At 33.0% G+C, this 18741-nt stretch overlaps 1 protein-coding gene across 3 annotated transcripts in view; it reads right to left on the reverse strand.

The window, feature by feature from the left end:
* The window catches only part of LOC119831963 (sodium/potassium/calcium exchanger Nckx30C), a 67876-nt gene that overhangs the window by 16800 nt on the left and 32335 nt on the right, over positions 1-18741 (reverse strand). For 2 of the 3 annotated variants that reach the window (XM_038355536.1, XM_038355534.1), the window contains 2 exons: positions 17357-17519; positions 1824-2020 (listed from right to left, as the gene is read on the reverse strand). In XM_038355536.1, the coding sequence (XP_038211464.1) occupies positions 1824-2020; positions 17357-17519 (360 nt within the window). The remainder of the gene's footprint in view (positions 1-1823; positions 2021-17356; positions 17520-18741) is intronic. The other variant, XM_038355535.1, reaches the window with a different exon arrangement.

Here is an 18741-nt window from a genome sequence, read left to right on the forward strand (position 1 = left end):
CAGAATATCTTCTGTAACTTATATAATGAAGTTCTCTCACTATAGATGCATGTTACATGGTAAATACCTCGCTGAGTATTAAGTCCTAGGACTTGCCAAGTGCTAACTATGAGATAGCTTGAACTTAACTTAAACTTCAGCGTAACAGAAACATTTAATGCCTGTATCGTGGTGATTTATCTGTTTTATAATACGGTGTTGGCTGTTTTCCATCCCGTTTTATCTGAGGAAATTTTCTTGGCTAAACGATTTCAATTATTTGTTAGACTTATTTGTGAATCTTGAATATTATAAATGTTAAGTGTGTTAAACTTTCGTGATTAAACTATAAGCTGTTCTAATTACATTTGGAATATGTACACATATCTTATGTGTACATAGTTGAGTTTGAAACATGGATTGCTTATTATTATGAAATAATTTATTAAATTTATAGTTTAAAATACAAAAAAGTCAAAGGATAATGTGAAGTGTGTATATCTATGGTTTAAGTTAGATTCTGGTAACCGTAACTTAGTATATATCTGTGTGTGTAAACAATAAGAATAAAAATACACACATATATAATATTTGTTCCCATTTTCAAACACATCAACCTCCCCATTGCCCATAAAGCAAAACGATAACACTTTATTTCTCATTTTTAATGCAATTTATCGAAAATGAATCAGTCTAATGTCATTTTAAATCTACCAATCAAATAAAAATACGCACGAATGTAGTAAGATAGTTGGAAGTCAAATTCATCCTAGATATCTATAAATCTATTCTTTTTAGTTCAAGTTAATAGATCCGACTACACTCTGAATTACGTTTAAAAAAAAAAAAGAAACTGCCGACTAAGCTGTTTGTTAGTGTTTTAGAAATAACTGAAAGGTCAGTTTTGTATACAATTTTGCTACCTATATGCATGACATCAATTCATCCAAGTGGAATTGATACAGCACGACTGGCACAGTGGCCAAAAGGCGGAGGGCCCTCTCGAGTATCGAGCGCCAAGAATTACATGTTGGGATTACGTAGAGCCACGTCTGTATTATAGTAACAGATTAATATAATAATTTTAGATTTTCAAACTAGATTTATTGCTAAAAAAACAGTTAAGTCCTCGTCGTGACCATGGTGATTGTAATCAGGATATATATACCCATATTGTCTTGACAAGTGTACAAAGTTTGAATTAAATCTGTCCGCATGAAGAAGGTCAAGATAGAGTCGGTAACATACAAACATGTTATGTGAATACACACATAACATGTTTGTATGTTACCGACTCAACAACAAGTGAAGAAGAAGAAGAATACAAGTGAAGTTGATAAGAGCGTGTTAAATTCTGATGACATTCCGTTGCCGTTTAGAACCAGTGTCGCCACTTCTGTCCCAATATTTAACTTCACTACACTCAGCACTCGCGATTACAAGTCAATACGATTCCCATGCATTGCGAGCAATGTAAAATTTCTAATCATTTTGCCATTGTAGCGTTCAACATAACGGTTGACATAATACGTTCATATACATATATGAGAATGATCATATTATAAGCGTTTTCAAATATGAGCGACAGGCCTGGCTTGCCCACAAGACCCTTCTAATCTCTTTATCTGTTCTGCGTCCTCAATAGCAGACTGATATTGACGGAATATTGGCTGCCAACTCATGTTTTATTACATTTCAATACATTACACAATTCACTATAAAGTATAAAAATATTATTATTACTAGAGAGATAATATATTTATTACTAGAGAGCAGTATCCCTCCCAAATTTTATATGTCGATATCCCATATTTTCCCGGCAATTTTTATAACCTAACACTCACCTCTTCTATAGCATCTAGCTGAACATCAGCCAGCCCACCGTTCGGCAAATCGAGCGGGGTTTCCTTTGCTTGCGCGGACGCCGCGGCGTTCTTCGCGGCCGCTGCGCCTGCGCCGCCCGCTGTCGGCTTCGTCGCCTCTAGCAGTACTTTGAGCGACGCTATCGCATGCAGCTGCGTCGCCTTCTCGTCTACTTTACCTAGATCGAGCCAGATGGGATTAGTATTGTATGCATGTTTTGAAAGATGGCGGGAAACCTTGGTAGAAGAACTTTTCTTTATTGGAACGCAGTTTGATTGAGGGAATGCCGTTAATAGTATAATATACTGTTTTTGGAAATTATTTTCAAGATAGAAATAGTCCAGTTTGTGTAAGTTCCACTAGACAGTTTGATTATTATTAGGTATGTAATACAAATGCGCTCCTAATATTAATTTTATAGCTTTTGGGTCGGTTCTTTATCCTTGATTAAATTTATATATATTCGCCAAATATCGTATTGAACATATTAAACACCATGGTACTTTTATATTAATAAAATGAACTGCACATTCCGATTAACAATTGAATAAATGTTCAAGAAAACAGAATAAATGCAAATCCCTTTTTAACGCCTCAAGCCTCCTCAATTTGTCAAAGAACGCCTTACATCAGTTAACATTATACCCCAGTAAAAGATGTTATTCGAGCTTAGAACCGAAATGTATACGTATAAGCGCAAAGTAACACGAAATTCGTCCCATGGAAGTAGGTCAGAGCAAGCTCCGCAGATATCAGCCGATATGGCTACGCCTCCACGGCGATACTAAACTTATCTCATTGAATGACAATGAATTTAACGCACTTCATATATTTTGTAATCTTTGAAGGAAATTAGCGTCCCGAAACCATGCGAGTTTAATCTTCTAAAATTCTTTAGAAACATGATTTGATTGTTTATTATTCAATCGATTTATGGATGTAATCTTGTGCAAAAATATAGATAGTTTATATTATTAGTATAATCTATCTCAATATATATAAATAACGTGTCGCATTTTTCATGTCCGTGATGGATTTCTAAGCTACTCAACCGATTTTAATCAAATTTGCACACCATGTGCAGTGATCCAACTTAAAAGATAGGATAGTTTATACTATTTCAATAACGTTAAATTACTACCCGGACGGAGCCGGGCGTGCAGCAAGTACTAATTATATAAGAATAAAGAATAAAGAGTTTGATGTAATTTTGCGTATATCTCAAGAACTACTGGCCCTTCTTGAGAAGTGACTAATTTCTGATATCGCGATTATAATACGAGTATTAACTCTTTATGCCATTGTAAGGTCCTTTAGGAGTCTTCGGAGGAAGGCCGTCCGTATAATAAAAATATCAATAGTCCATATAATATAGTAAAGTTTTGACTATAGTTAGTCATAATTAAGTAGGGTGTAATAAAGCAGATCAGTGTATAAAAGTGAGTGAGTGGGAATATTTAATGGTTAACTTTAGGATATTTGGACCTTAACTTAACCATTGTATATACAACCTTTTCTTATCTTGACTATTCTACAAAAAGCTATCAGCCTGTCGAGGCCTGTTGAAGGAGTTTCTAAAATGAGACCGAATGATAACAATTTCCTATTAAACAAAATGAATCATGGTGGAAAATCCACGGAGTTATAGAGAAACATAACACAAAATATAATCGCATTAAAAACCGTTTCGGGAACGCTAGATAATAAAAGATAATTAGTAAACATATTTTTATAGTATGTATAAATGTGATAATTCATGCATGTATATAATATTTAAATGTGTCCAACTAATATTAAAACCATCAACTTTTCTTTTTTGGTTTGTTTGTAACGGATGACTTTAAATTTAGTACAACAGTCAAATACTATTTCAGAATGGGTTAGATTTGCTTTCAGGTATATTATCGACTAGCTGTTCGCCTGGCTTCGCCCGTGGAACTTATATAGCCCATGTCTCTCAGTGAAGTTGCAGCTTTCCAAAAGTGAAAGTTTTTGTGAAATCGAACCAGCAGTTTTTGTCTGAAAACGGTACAAACATAGAAAAAACACAGAAGTTTCCTCTTTATGATATTAGTATAGACATACGTAATTGACTTTCGTTTAAACTTATAACAGCGTTTTTCATTACGTAATCTACTTAACAACCGAAACTTAAACAGGTTTTCTCGTATAAGTTGTCAGCTATTAATGGTATTAACAAGCAGTATGTTTGTCCCAGTTTCCGCTACGTGGGGATCGAATTAATTTTTATATAGATTGATGCGATTCTATGGTTCAGAGATTTGGGTACTTTTTATCCAGGAGAAATGTATGTGAAATAAACGCCATGTCAGTTGGATCATAATTTATTATGCAAATGCGTTAAGCTTTTATTTTAATAACCAGCAATGATAATATTTTTTATAGGAAGAAAATGTTAGAAAAAAAGTTATTATATTAATAAATTAATATAATAAAAAATATAAAATTAATATACTAAAATTATTATATTTGGAGAGATTAAATTTTGTATGTACGATAATTAAATTATTTTTGATATCATTGACACATGTTTCTGAATTAACAATATTTGATTTCTACATAGACTTAAATTATTTAATAAAAAAAAACGTGTGGCATTCGGAGACAGCCGCGGTAAAGCTATTGCATAGCATTTTTTATCAACTTCTGTAATAATAATTATTTATTTATTTTATTTATGCAGTATTTTTCCCTTGTTTTTATATATCAAAAAGTCATTAAAAGGTCTGCTATTCATCGATAGATGGCAAAAGTAAAAAGTATCACCGCTGTGCCAGTCGGAGTGGGGGGTGTTAGGTTATTTTCGTTACGGGATTTCTGGATTCGGTTTCTTTGGTCAAGGCCCGCGATATAAGCTATGCAATAGCTTAATAGCTTAAAAAATAAGGGAGTTTCCACTTAATTCGATTTCGACTTTAGTATATTCGCGTATCCGTGAACATTATATAATATTATAATTTTAAAAAGTTTTGTAATGATTTAATTTATAGTCTAAAGTAACGAAAAAAACATAATTTTAGCTCTCAAAATCGTTTACTTAAAACTCGTAAAACAAGTAAACAGTCGTAGAATTTTGCGGACATAAAAAAGAACTTTTATTATTACCGTAGTTTGTTTGGCAATTGTCCAGTACGCTGTACGTGTAGCCTTCTACGGTAACGTAGAGCCTCGTAGCGCTGTGCTACGAGCGAATTATTTAGAGCGAAAACCTTCTACATTTCATGGGCGCTAATTTTGGTTACTTTATCGTCTGTTACGTAAATTACATTTGCCTTTTTATCATTTATAAACTTTTATCAACCGACTTCAAAAAAGGAGCAGGTTTATTAGAACTGTTTTTATTCCAAGATGGTGCCTTCTGTGCAGCATAAATTTAATCTAGGTGTGACAATATGAAGACAGTTTTATGTTAAAAGTAATTATTATGTAATGATTGAAACTAATTTCATAACTTCTGCTAAAAAAATAGTTCAAAATGTATATGAAAAAATACGAAACAGGTTATTAGCGTTATGATTCATGTTATGATTCAAGCACAAAGAATGTTTAGTCATGTTTTATTTATAGATTCAAGTACCGTGGGAATCAAATTGTAAAATTACCTCTTATCGATACTGATTATAAATTATATGTTATCAAGATTTGTTTCTACAATATATCTATTAAAACTTGTCCTTTTTACACACACATACACACATAATTTTCACACAAATTCACAAGTTAACCATTTACTATTAAAGCTATTTTATACAAAATCGTGGAACTCCTTAACGACTAGGATAGCGTCAAGTTTGTGGGCATCGCTATTGGTAATAAATACAAAGTTAGCCAGCCTTTGTGCCCTAACTTTCTATTGTTAGACTTCAGATAACTGTTGACGGGCTGCACTCAATGATATTATGGAAGTTTAGCTAGAATATTATATGATAAGAATGAAAAATAATATCAAAAGCTGAATAAAATCATTGATAGACTTCGTTGGGACATAGTTGTTATAAAAAAAACGGCAGTAAACTAAAAAATATTGGAACACAGTTCGAGTGGGTTCTTTTTCTTCAAATTTAAACTTTAATTAACTCAACTAGGAATAAAGTTTTGTGTAATTTTGTTATTAATCACCAACTTCATAAATGTGTATTGTTGAAGCATAAGCAGGAGTTTTCATTTACATAAATAATTATGGAATATGCATTCAAATGCTGTTTCGTTGGATGAATGGGGGATCCGTTTTTACGTCATAGTCGGCAATGGAGCGCCTGATGGTAAGCGCTACCACCGCCCATGAACAGGTGGAACGCCTGATGGTAAGCGCTACCACCGCCCATGAACATTTGGAGAGGCATAAGGTCCATTGCAGACCTTAACACTACAAATGGATTGCCGACTTTAAATTGGGAAGGAATTAAAAAAGGCCTCTGGCTCCCCCACTCACCGAACGAAACGCAGCAGAATGCTATTTTATGCCGGTTTGCTGTGGAGGTGTGGTACTTCCCCGGTGCGAGCTGGCCCAATTCGTGCCAAAACGTGCTCGACTACCACATCCAAAAACCTTTCCAGTCAATTCCTTATCCTTTCCAGTCAATTCCTTATCAGATAAGTTGCCAATCCATTGGACATGCATATAGCCATATATGTTTATCAGTGTCCTTTAGCAACAATCACATAATAAAGAAACGTTTCATAACCTTTCCTTTCTCGTGTCATTTCTTCGCATCACTTAACAGAATCTATATAAATCAAAGGATTAATTCAGCCTGACGAAATATCGGACACAGATTACCACTTAATGTGATTTACATGTAAACAACTCAGCTCTTTTCAGGTTTCTCACAATCGCGTGTAAACTATATATTATTGTGATACAACCTCGAGCTTACTTTTATAGCGGACTAGCTTTTGCCCGCGGCTTTGTTAGCGTTAAATTCGAATTAAAACCCCTTTTCCTTCCACTTTTTTTCTATGTTATAATACATAAAACCTTCCTATCTATCGATTTGAAGAAAAAAGCATTAAAATATGTTGCGCAATTTTAAAGATCTTAACATACAGACACAGACGGCGGAAAGCGAGTTTGTTATATACTATGTAGTGATGTTGACGAAAAATTGCTGTTTCGTTTGACAATTCAACGAAATATGCAATCGATAAAAGCATGAGCTTTTGTCATTCACCTATATAAATAAAAATGAATCTCTAAATGTGTTGCTAAGCGTAAGACTCGGGAATGGCTCGACCAATATAGTTAAATTCTTTTAACGCTTTTGTAGTATGTGTGTCGTCATGCACAAGGAAGTTTCATATTTAGAAAAAACTATGGGTGTAGCCACAGCGGTCCCCTTTAAATAAGTACAGTATTAAAGAAAATTATATAGTACAACCACCCACAAACCTCTCTCTCTTATAAATGATATTTCAAACTATCATTATACATAACAGCTGCCAAACAAGTAAGTCAACGAGGCAACTTTAAAGAAACTCAACCTTCATTGAAGCAACGAACGATATTAAAATAATGACTGTCTTTACTGCCTCGGATGTTTATTCATTATGCTATTTGACCGTTTTTAAATAGGTCACAAGTCGAAGTTGTACATTTTAATACATATAGAACATCGATATATACATAGATATAACAGTTTAAATTGTAGTTAGAAAGTCCATAGCTTTGTTATAAAGATGTTATGTATATTGTATTACTAGCTGCGCCCTGCGGTTTCACGTAAGTCTGTATACCGTAGGAATATTGGGATAGAAGGTTGCCTATGTGTTATTCCAGTTGTCCAGCTATCTACGTACAAAATTTCATTGCAATCGGTTCAGTAATTTTTGTGTGAAAGAGTAACAAACTAATTTTTTGTTTAGATATAAAACACCGTACTTAACTCGGCGTCGTAGGTTAATTCACCAATAATAACTGTGTAGTTTAATCCACTCTAATCAAAAATGACTAAGATAATCTGTCCTTAATTAATAATCTAATCGAATATGACAGAATATGTAAACTGTCAGATGCGATTCGATAAGATCCCTACATAACGAATAGAAAAAGGCTATTTAGATTTGGATGCATGAAATCGAAATGCCATAAGACATAATTATAAACTTGTAATGTTATCCCAAATATAATATTTGCAGTAACTAGAGCGGACGCATTGCGTCACAGAGTGGAGGGTGCTCCAGACCCGCCGACCACAGCATCTTAGCGAAGTGCCTGGCTTGCTGCAGCCGAGATGAACTTCATTGTTACCTGAATTAATGTAGTGTAATTATTTTAGAGGCCACGGCGATGTGTGTATGCGTGTGCGGTTTCACTTCTCTGTGCTTTGCTTCCAAAATGTCAAAGCTGGAAACCAGCTTACGACATAAAATAAATGGGTAGCTTAACTGTATGGAGTTTTATGTGAATGAATGAGGTATTTAAATGAATTCTAGCTAGATTTGTTTATTGACTATCAAGTTATAATCAAGAATATTAAGTTTAATGGGCGATGCCTATTCCAAGATTCAGATTGTGTAGGTATATATATATTTATATAAGAATTGCTCAATATAGAGGTCTTTAGTTCAAGCGGTTTATATGAAGACATTCCGTACGTTGCAAAAACTTCGATGCATTTTGTTACGATGTATCCATAAATTGAGTACGACTTACAATAGGCGAGATGATCGTCGAGGCTTTGTCCGTGGTACATATAGGTACATTATCTTAATATATATAAATTACGTGTCACAATGTTTGTCCACGATGTACTCCTAACTACTCAACATGATGATTTTAATGAAATCTGCACACCATTTGCAGTTTGATCCAACTTAAAGATCCCATAGTTTTTATTATTTCAATGACGGTAATGACTCCCCGGGCGGAGCTGGGATGGACAGCTAGTATATAATATATGTCACTTAGTAAATATACAGCTTTGTAATAATTAAATAATTATTGAAATCGGTCGAGTAGCTGAGATAAGCGCATATTTCATAATTACTTATTTACGTGATTCCCGAATACTATAATTTTGTACCACGGGCGAACCTGGGTGAACCACTAGTACAACATATGGATATTGCTGCCACTTTTAAACACAAACAAATCACGTGTTAACCGTTTAGAATTTTTATTAATGCGCAATAACCAATAAAAATGCGTCGCGAGTTTTAATATTTAATCCACCTGCCTATTCAACAGCATTTATTGTGAAACATTGTGAGATTGAAACGCAAGCTAAGAATTTCTCCACTTCTGGCCAGCTGCCATTAAGTTTTAGAATAGTAGTCAGTATTGTTGAGATGGTATTAAAGGGATGATTATTGAGGTCAACGGTTTTAAAACGCTTAGAATGTCGTTGATGTTATTAGAGTAGAATATTTAGATTAAAACGCAGATGTCAAGGGTATTTGCTAAATGTGCAGTGATAGCTGGTTTTCGTTTGGGGAAATATTAGTAATGTATTTTTTATCTATGCTATTATATTATCTGTGGTTTCAATTTACGCTGATTAATTTTGATGAATTGTTTCTGGTACTCTGTGTAGTTATGAAATAATTTGAAATTCTGAAATAATTACGAGGTTTTTATATAAATGTAGCATTTTTTGTTTAATTTTTTTGCTAACCGATGTTTCTTAAATGAAGGATTTTTTTATTTTGTTGCTAGATAAATCTTTACATGCATGGATTCAAGAATTTTAACTGGTGCCTCAACTTAAGAGACGTAGGTGACTTTGTGCGCAGAATAGTATTATTTGTAATATAATTAAAAACAAATTGAAATTTTTGAGTTTTGTCGTACAAAACAGTAATGAGGAAAGACAATGCAATATTCAAATAGGGTTATAATACCTATACGTGTTATAGCCAGATCATAGCGTTCCTTTTTTGTAGTGTACGTGCTGAATTCTAATGTGCCTATTTCGAAATAAACGAGTATCAATTGTATCTGATTGGGTTGGTAATGTATTTATAATAATTATATACCACAGTATTGTGAGTATAAGCAGAAAAAGAGATATTGGAGGAGGAGTTTGTATAATGAACTTTAATTTCATCATCAGCCCATATTGGTTCCTACTGTAGGGACTCGGGCCTCTTATGACGATTTAGGCCTTAATGCACCACGCTGGCCATGAGCGTTTTGGCATATGTGATGTCATGGAACTTTTGTTTCTTCGACATGCCAGTTTTCTCTCAATTTAAACCTTTCTTATAACTTTATGAAACTAACTTTTGCAAATAGGGCGAGTAATTTACTGGGCTAAATTCCAATTGGTATTTTTTTTTAAGTATTGAATACAAGTTGTGTCGCGCGGTCGAATCCCAAAAGCAAGTTTTTCTATGGCTCATGTATTATTTTATTACATTAGCCACTTCACTGCCAAGTATAATCACAATATGTTTAGTGATTCTCGCGTGAAAGAGTAACAAACGAAGAGTATATAGATGTATCCATATAAACAACTCTTCTCGTTGTAAGTAGGATATCACAAAATATGCAAAAACACGATAACCACAAGCAAAGCGACGGACTATGTAAATAAAAGCGAATGTACAGCTCGGATTATCGCGGTTAACAATAGGCCTATTTCATCAGAAGAACTTTGTGCGGTCGAAACGGTTACTCCGCTTTCATCTTTGTTACCATTTGCGAGTAATTATGCTAAAGTTTGCGTGTTTGTGTGTTGGTGATTACGCTAGAACTATTGTGCTAGTGTTGGCATTGAGCGAGTGAATCTGCTCGCTGTGGAAGAGCATCGTATATCGCAAATGGAGTATTTATATACTTATTAAATATATATTGTAAGAAAGCGAAGCTAGAAGTGACCTTGCTGCTTGTAGTTATGCTCGCGTAAGTTCGTATTCCGTAGGAATATCGGGATAAAAAGTTGCCTATATGTTATTCCAGTTGTCCAGCTGTCTATGCACCAAATTTCATTGCAATCGGTTTAGTAGTTTTTGCGTGAAAGAGCAACAAACACACACACATCCTTACAAACTTTCTCATTTATAATATTAGTAGGATGTACATTCAATTCCCTAATTATTATTATATGTACTTAATATATCTATATTTTTCTCATTAAGGGTTATAATAATATATAAACTTCATAAACATAAATATAAATAATATGTTATTAATAACAACATATGTTATACGCAACTGTACAATCTAAACTTATAAAGTGGATGAGTTTGTTGATTTGCGAGTTAAACTAATGTTTCATTTATAACGAAGATCATAGGCTAAAACATTATACACGACGTGGTTGAAACCGCAGAGCATAGTTTAAAATATATCCCTAAAAATACGATGTAAAAGCAATCTCCAAACTATAACAACCGCTCGCAAACCAACTGGCGGGCGTTTTTTTAAAACATCTGCCAATTGCTCCGTAACTCACGTAACGATTGTATTTGAAAACCTGCCAAGTTTACAGAATCGATGCAGTTCACACTACGGACGGGGTTAACTAACTTATATTGCTGCACAATCCTAAAATGATTAGTTTTATCTCGCAGGGTCGCTTCCTTGTTCCGAATTATCCGTTGGTTGTGTGACGCATCCGAAATCCGAAGGTGATTGTTTCAAGCTTCTTTGTATACGATTTGGATGGAATAAAGAATGCTTATATATCTATGCTGCATATAATATTTTGTTATTTTTTTTTATTAGGTCGTCGAAAATTATGGAATAGGTAAAGAAGCTTCTAAATTACTATGTTAAAAACAATTACTCAGGGATTTTTAAGAAAATTAATACATTTCGAACAAACCGTTATTATTTTTACGTCCAAAAATAAAAACGAGTTGGTTTTCATTATCGTATATATATCGATAATATAAACAAAACAATTTGGGAGCGAACAATCCTCTTATGTGATAAGCTACATAAAAAAAACTTCAACAAACATTTGTTGATGAGATGGAAATAGGAACAAATATAATATTGAGCCCTTTTTTATAGTGGGGAAATCTCGCATAGATACATAACCCACAGACTGAGAACTGAGAACAGACATGTGGGGATAACTCCGAAACTGTCTATATTTTCTTTTATTACAAGGGCTAAACCACGGTAGAAAGCTAGTTCACTATACAATTTAAATATCATAATACCATATCGCATTTTGTGCATAATACTGTTAGACTTCCTTACATATCCCTGCTATATCCTTTGACTTTATGCACCACAATCTCATATCTATAATCCCATATTAGATTCTCTCTCTAATTGACTTGCGGTAACTTAGGAAACGAATACCGTGTGCCGTATTTTCTTTCTTTCCTATTAAATAACAATTTTTAATTATAATTTTAAGGTTATTTCATGAAACATGTATGAATGTTACAGATAATATAAGGGCGAAGTAAATAATTCACACAAGCTTTGGTTACGTTCGACATTTTGAGCTAGCAATATTATGACAAATACCCCTATTTATTACTTAAGTGCCTGTCTGAGAAATTAAGAATTTAAAATAAACATGCCTGTTAAATCCTTATTGTTTTATATAAGTTTAAGATATAAACTCATTATTATGTCTAACTATTTATTTCTTACAACTTTGGAACTTGTAGATTTTCTGTTGCCCCAATATATTTGTTTTATATAATAAAATCGCACAGGTTGCATCGAATGCGCTACCCGCTTTGAAGGACTAGGGGATAAGGATTTACAGCGAGAATAAAAGAAAGGAATGAGAAGGGTAAATGTGTATCTGTTGTCTACCTACTTTTTATATTCGTTTATTTTTACTCCATCCTTCTAATATTATAAATGTGAGTGTGTTTATTTATGTTTTTGTTTGTTAATCTTTCGTAACCGAGCGATTGAATAAGAAGATTTATATGTCTCGTAATAGATAGGAGATAGAGTAAAATAGGCTTCTTTTTACGTGGGAAAACACCTCCTTCCCATGGGAATTTCTCTTACTACGCGGCCGAAGCCGGAGGCAGATAGCTTCTATCCCATGCAATATTTTGTTAAATATCTAGGAATATTTGTATCTTCACATTATAAAGCATACATTATTACAGTTTCAGCTTCGACATCCAACCTTTTATGATGTGAAAACATTTTTAATTAATGCAGCGTTTCTAAAAATAACATAGATTTGAAGTCTATCGATAAGACATAAGAAAACCTCAGAGTTGGTACGGATTCCAAGACAACTAACGGCGTAATTGTTTCGTAGAAAAGTAAGCTTTTGGATTTATAGTTTAGCGGCTTATAAATAACAACGTTCTTATACTAGACTAGCAGTCCGCCACGGCTTCACCTTTGGTACATGTATAGCCTATGTTACTTAGAGAAGATGCAGTTTTCTGATGGTGTAAGAATTATTGGAATAGATCTGGTAATTTTGTATGAAAACATTATAAGCAAAAACTCAAATTTTACCGCTTTGTAAGATTAGTTTTCATTGTAAATATATACACATAACATCAGATAATAGTAAAATTAGTTATGTAGCACATTATCATCATCATCAGCCCATATATGTTCCCACTGCTGGGACACGGGCCTTCTAAGAGGGCTCAGGCCATAATCCACCACGCCGGCTAAGTGCGGGTTGGCAGATGTCACATCTCGTCGAAATTTCAATTCTTGGACATGCCGGTTTCCTCACGATGTTGTCCTTCATCGTTTTAAGGAGTGGTGATGTTATCCACATGTGCAGATAAATTGAAAAATCAATTTATTTCCTGCACGCTCACTCGGTCTCGAACCCCGACTTGTCGAGGTCCGAAGTCCGAGGTTCACAGCACTGAGTTACCACTGCTTTTCTTATGTAATACACTACTTACAAATCTTATTCTACCCTTAGAATAAATCTCATTTCTTCTCCCCTCGTACACAGCACACGCGGGCATTAGTAACAAAAAGTACACAAGGATTGTAAACTTTAGTACTTTGAATTACTAAAACCTGCATGGACCTCTTCTAGATGACACAGCATATTCTTCTTTTTCTTCTTCTCTCCATTTTTTTCATAGCTTTCTTTCACGAAGATTTCATGTCTGATAGCGGTTAATGTAATCCAAATTGGAATGTGTCCACTTACAAATTAAATATACGAATAAAAACAAATTAATATAGTTATATATTATTTCTTTACTACTTTACCAGTGTAGTTTTTATTGTATAATAAAATAATGAAAAAATCAAAGCTAGTAATAGCTATAGGCAAATATATTAAGTACTGATCCGATCATGATTATTTTTTATCAATAGAAAGCTCCTATTAAGATGTGAATTATAGTAATATGTTATATATAGTATAGGTTATTTTAAAGTGACGTGCCTAAAAACAAAGGAGGTACTCAATTTCACTTACTTTGTTGGTTTTCTTATACGATAACTCAGTTCGTTTTCAATCATGATTGAAATTATGTAAAATTATATTAAGACTTAACTGTATACTGTATTATTTTCTTGTGTTTGATTCTACGCGAGTATTATACATTTAGAAATTAAATACTTTTATGCGGATTTTAAACGCGGTTTACTCATTATATTATTAAACCGACGTTTCGAACACTTTACAGCGAGCGTGGTCACGGGGAGACTGACGGGTTAATAATATAATGAATAAATCGCGTTTAAAATCCGTTAAAAAGTCTTTGATTTCTAAAAGTATACTGTATTGTTGAAGACAATAAACGATTTCTATTTTTGCCGTAAAATATACCACTATTATAATCATCGCAAGATTATTCATAGGTTGAATCGTTCATACATATTGACTGCGGGGAAACAGGCTTTTAAGGTATTGAATCATTCTACTAATTTTAATTTATATCAAGCTAGCTGCGCCCCGCGGTTTCACCCGCGTAAGTCCGTATCCTGTAGGAATATCGGTATAAAAAGTTGCCTATATGTTATTCCAGTTGTCCAGCTATCTACGTACCAAATTTCATTGCAATAGGTTCAGTAGTTTTTGCGTGAAAGAGCAACAAACACACACATCCTTACAAACTGTCGCCTTTATAATATTAGTAGGAGGTAGGATTAGTTTTTGCGTTAAATTCGGATACATTTTTAAATCAAATTTCGATTAAAGTTTATGATATATTATGATGAATTGAAATCAAAATAATGAACTGCATACTTATCAGAATTAATCAATACCTACTAATTGGATATGGCGAGTTACATTGTTTCTATTAAAATTTATAACTATCATATCACGTTAGCAAACATCGTGATAACATTTAAGGCTAAAGATTTATGAAGCATTATCATAATTTAATAACATTATTGTTGTGTTAATGCAATAAACACAAAATATATTTGGAGCGACGCATTTTATGACTGTGTTACAAGTAACAGTATTTTTTACAAATGTGTGTTGCTGGATTGAGAAATATTTTAATAAAAAAATTATATACAAAGGGTGAATAAGCGAATTAACAAGTGACAAGCATTTATTGGATTCCAAAGTTAAATACATATAGTTTTTGAAAATAAAACAAAACACGCTTTAATAATAGAACGAACTTATCTCATATGCTCTTATACAGTATACGTAAAAGTATGTAAATATGGGGATCATTATCAAGATAATGAGATAGACTCATGAAATTATTGTATTGTCATCGATCCTTGATAAGCGTTCAAAGTTTGAATGAAATCAGACCGTTTGAAAGTCAAAATCGAGTTTAAAGGCGTCAATACATACAAATATACAGAGATTAATATAAGCGTATTAAAGTGTGCTATACACGGTAGTGATTCGAAGCAAATTCAAATAAAAATTATGTCAAAACAGAGCAACACGGCTCTGTTACGATGTGGAATTTCTTAGGAAACATGTTTTGCACTATTTCTTCTTTCTTTCTCTTTGTGGTATTTTCGGGTAGTCGGTTTGTAGTTAAATAATACATGTTTAACGCAGACTTGGATTATAATGTATCTTTTATCATATGTATCTGATATCATTGGTTATTTTCTAATTAATAGTTTCATTACAATGGAAATAGTCTCACAACAAAATCTTAAATAAATTATTTGCGAATAAGAAACATTTCTTCCGTGTTGCTCCATAAAATATTAAAATACCCAGTGTTTATAAATGCTTAAAAAGTCAAAAATTCAAAAGCTTTAACCTTTTTGCTTTATGTCTAAAACGTAATATTTATAATTAATTGGAACCTACAGCACATAAGCGTATGTTATAATTTTAGATAAAATCTGTCATTAAATTCGAATAAATAAATTATGCGTATGTACTGTAAGATGTTTATAATTAAAATTGATCGGGAAATCGTAAATTGGGTTCTGTAAGTTGAAATGGTTTGAGTATTGGAGTATTTACTAAGTAATAAAATTTGTTATAAAGAATAGTTTCTGTGTAGCTGTTCGTGGATGGTAAGAAGGAGGCTGTATATAATATGCTGTTTATTGGATTACTAATAGTCCAAAACATCATCATAATTAATATATATTATAATCACTCTTATACTAATACCTGTTTTTAAAAATATGAAAAAATGTTTATGCTATTTTCTCGATACGAATTTCTCTGCTTTGTTTCAGTATTCGGTCGTTAATAAAATTGTTGTATTGTACAGAAAGTGGTTGAGTTTTCATGTAATATTTTTGAGCGGCAATCAAAGTCTAAGTGTTCTTATTGAATCGCAAAGCGAAGTTACATCTTAGAATGAGGCATTCAGAAGCAATTCTGTGTGTCTCTCCCGTCTCAATGAAGGCTTTGAGACGATTGCGTTATAATAGATGCCCTAGCTATTGTGTGAATTTTATATAAAGTCACTTATTCTCTCACCACTTTTTACTACTACTAGCTGTAATGTGGTCCACGCTTTCATTTTGTGGTACATTTTATATAGCTTTCCGCCATAAATGCTTCCATTTAAAGAATTTTCGAATCGGACCAGTAGTTCCTTAGATTAGCGCGTCCAAACAGACCAACTCCAACTGACCAACTATTATTACTAGTATAGATATGAGGAAGCGTTTATTGTGCTTTAATTATTCATGACAAGTTCGTGATTATAAGCCATTATTGTATTTTTATAATTATTAAAGCTACTACTTTAATTGTAGCCACAAGATTAATAACCTGCTAATTATATTATATATAGCTAAACGTTTTAAATATCCTTTAAACGATACTTAAATATCTGTCAATTGACTAATTATGATTCTTTTAATTAGTTTTCCTTAATTCTCTTATATTGTTAAAAATAAAATAATGTGCTTTAAAGAAAACCTATAATATTTCCTACAAGGTAAGATAATTTTTGAATTCGTTAATTTCTGACCAGCTCACATAAATTTTCCTAAGTTATTCATTTTAAAGAAAGAAAGAAAAAGAAGGAATCCTTCTTTCTCCTTTTTTTTTCTATTTTTTTTTATTTTATTTTCTAATTAATATAGGATAGGTACTATAAGTATCTTATACACCATTAGCCCCACGATTGCCCGATCACAACTTAGCTAAGCGAGTGTAAGTGAGAAAAGCGAAGCGGTGCGTACCTAACTCACCGTCGTGCATCGGGTCGATGGTGTGTATCATGAGCTGCAGCAGACCGTGTCTGAACTTTGCTGCCGGCGGCGCCTTGCTGCTCCCCGGCGCGGCCGTCACCGTCGCCGTATTGGTGCCGACTGACGTCTCGCTGGATGTTGTCGCGTTGCCGTGCTGCGGGAGGGGGGATTTGATTAACATGACGGTAGAATGAAATGTTATATATAAATATGTAGATATGTAGATTATGATACTTATATGTTTGCGCTAATATATTTTAAGAAAATTTTGTTTGTTGGACTACAATAATTGCGCATTAAATATAAAGGTTCAACGTTTAAATTTCAATTAATTTGGCTTTAAAATATAATTAATAGACCTCTGAATAAATTTAATTAAGTCCGTAGTTTTATTTATTTAAATACAAAGATATTTAGTAGTTAAATTTAGAAATCATTGATAATGTGAATATAGATTTACCAATTTTTATTATTTTCCTTACAGGACCTTAATAGGAGCTAGGTGTACGTGTCATCTTTTATTATGATTCTTTTTTGATACGTATAGTTTAAAAAATGTTACTGAGCACCTCCGAAAGCTCAGAAAATTTACAACTACATTTCAGTTCAACGTTTAAAAAGCAAGGACGTTTCATTTAATTGCATTTACAGACGGTTTAACTTCATTCGAGTTTCTTCAACATATTCCAATCTTGTTGACTCCAACAAAATACGCGGACCAAATATGTTCTCGATGTTGTGCTGTATATGTTCAGAGTTTTAGTGTCTTATATAGATGTCGATAGGCAGAATCAAATAAAAAAATCGAATTAAATTTGCGAAAATTCAAGAATTAACCTTAATCTTTTACGAATTTTAACAATCCAAAACAAAGTTTCATTTGTCCTTCCTTTTTTTTGATAAACCAACCGATTACTTTTTAAATATTCGAACAGGCAGATAACAACAAAACAGACTAAAAATTCATTTAAAAAAAGAATAATCTAATATTGAATATTGACTCAACAAATATGCAAACTCTTTGAATTTATAACCTCTTTCTTTTTAAAGTCTGAAAACACTAACACATTACGCTCACGAATAAAACTGCTTTATTTCAAAACTGGAGCAAGAAGTAGAACGCAAACGAAATGTCAGAGCCTCTCCAACGTAGTGCAGATACTAAGTTTTGCAGAACCATGCCAGTCCTTGGATAGATACAGAACCCATTTAAATTTTTCGTTATTTAATTAGTATGAAGAGAGCGGAATTTAATAACTTGACAAATCTCCTGGCAAAAGCATATGTTTCTTAGAATGTTATAATAACAAATCGCTGCTTAAGACTTTTTATTGTTACAAATAAAACAATTGAAAGTTTTATTAATAGTATATATA

This window comes from Zerene cesonia, chromosome 14 (genome assembly GCF_012273895.1).
Source record: "Zerene cesonia ecotype Mississippi chromosome 14, Zerene_cesonia_1.1, whole genome shotgun sequence".
In the NCBI taxonomy this organism is placed as follows: domain Eukaryota; kingdom Metazoa; phylum Arthropoda; class Insecta; order Lepidoptera; family Pieridae; genus Zerene; species Zerene cesonia.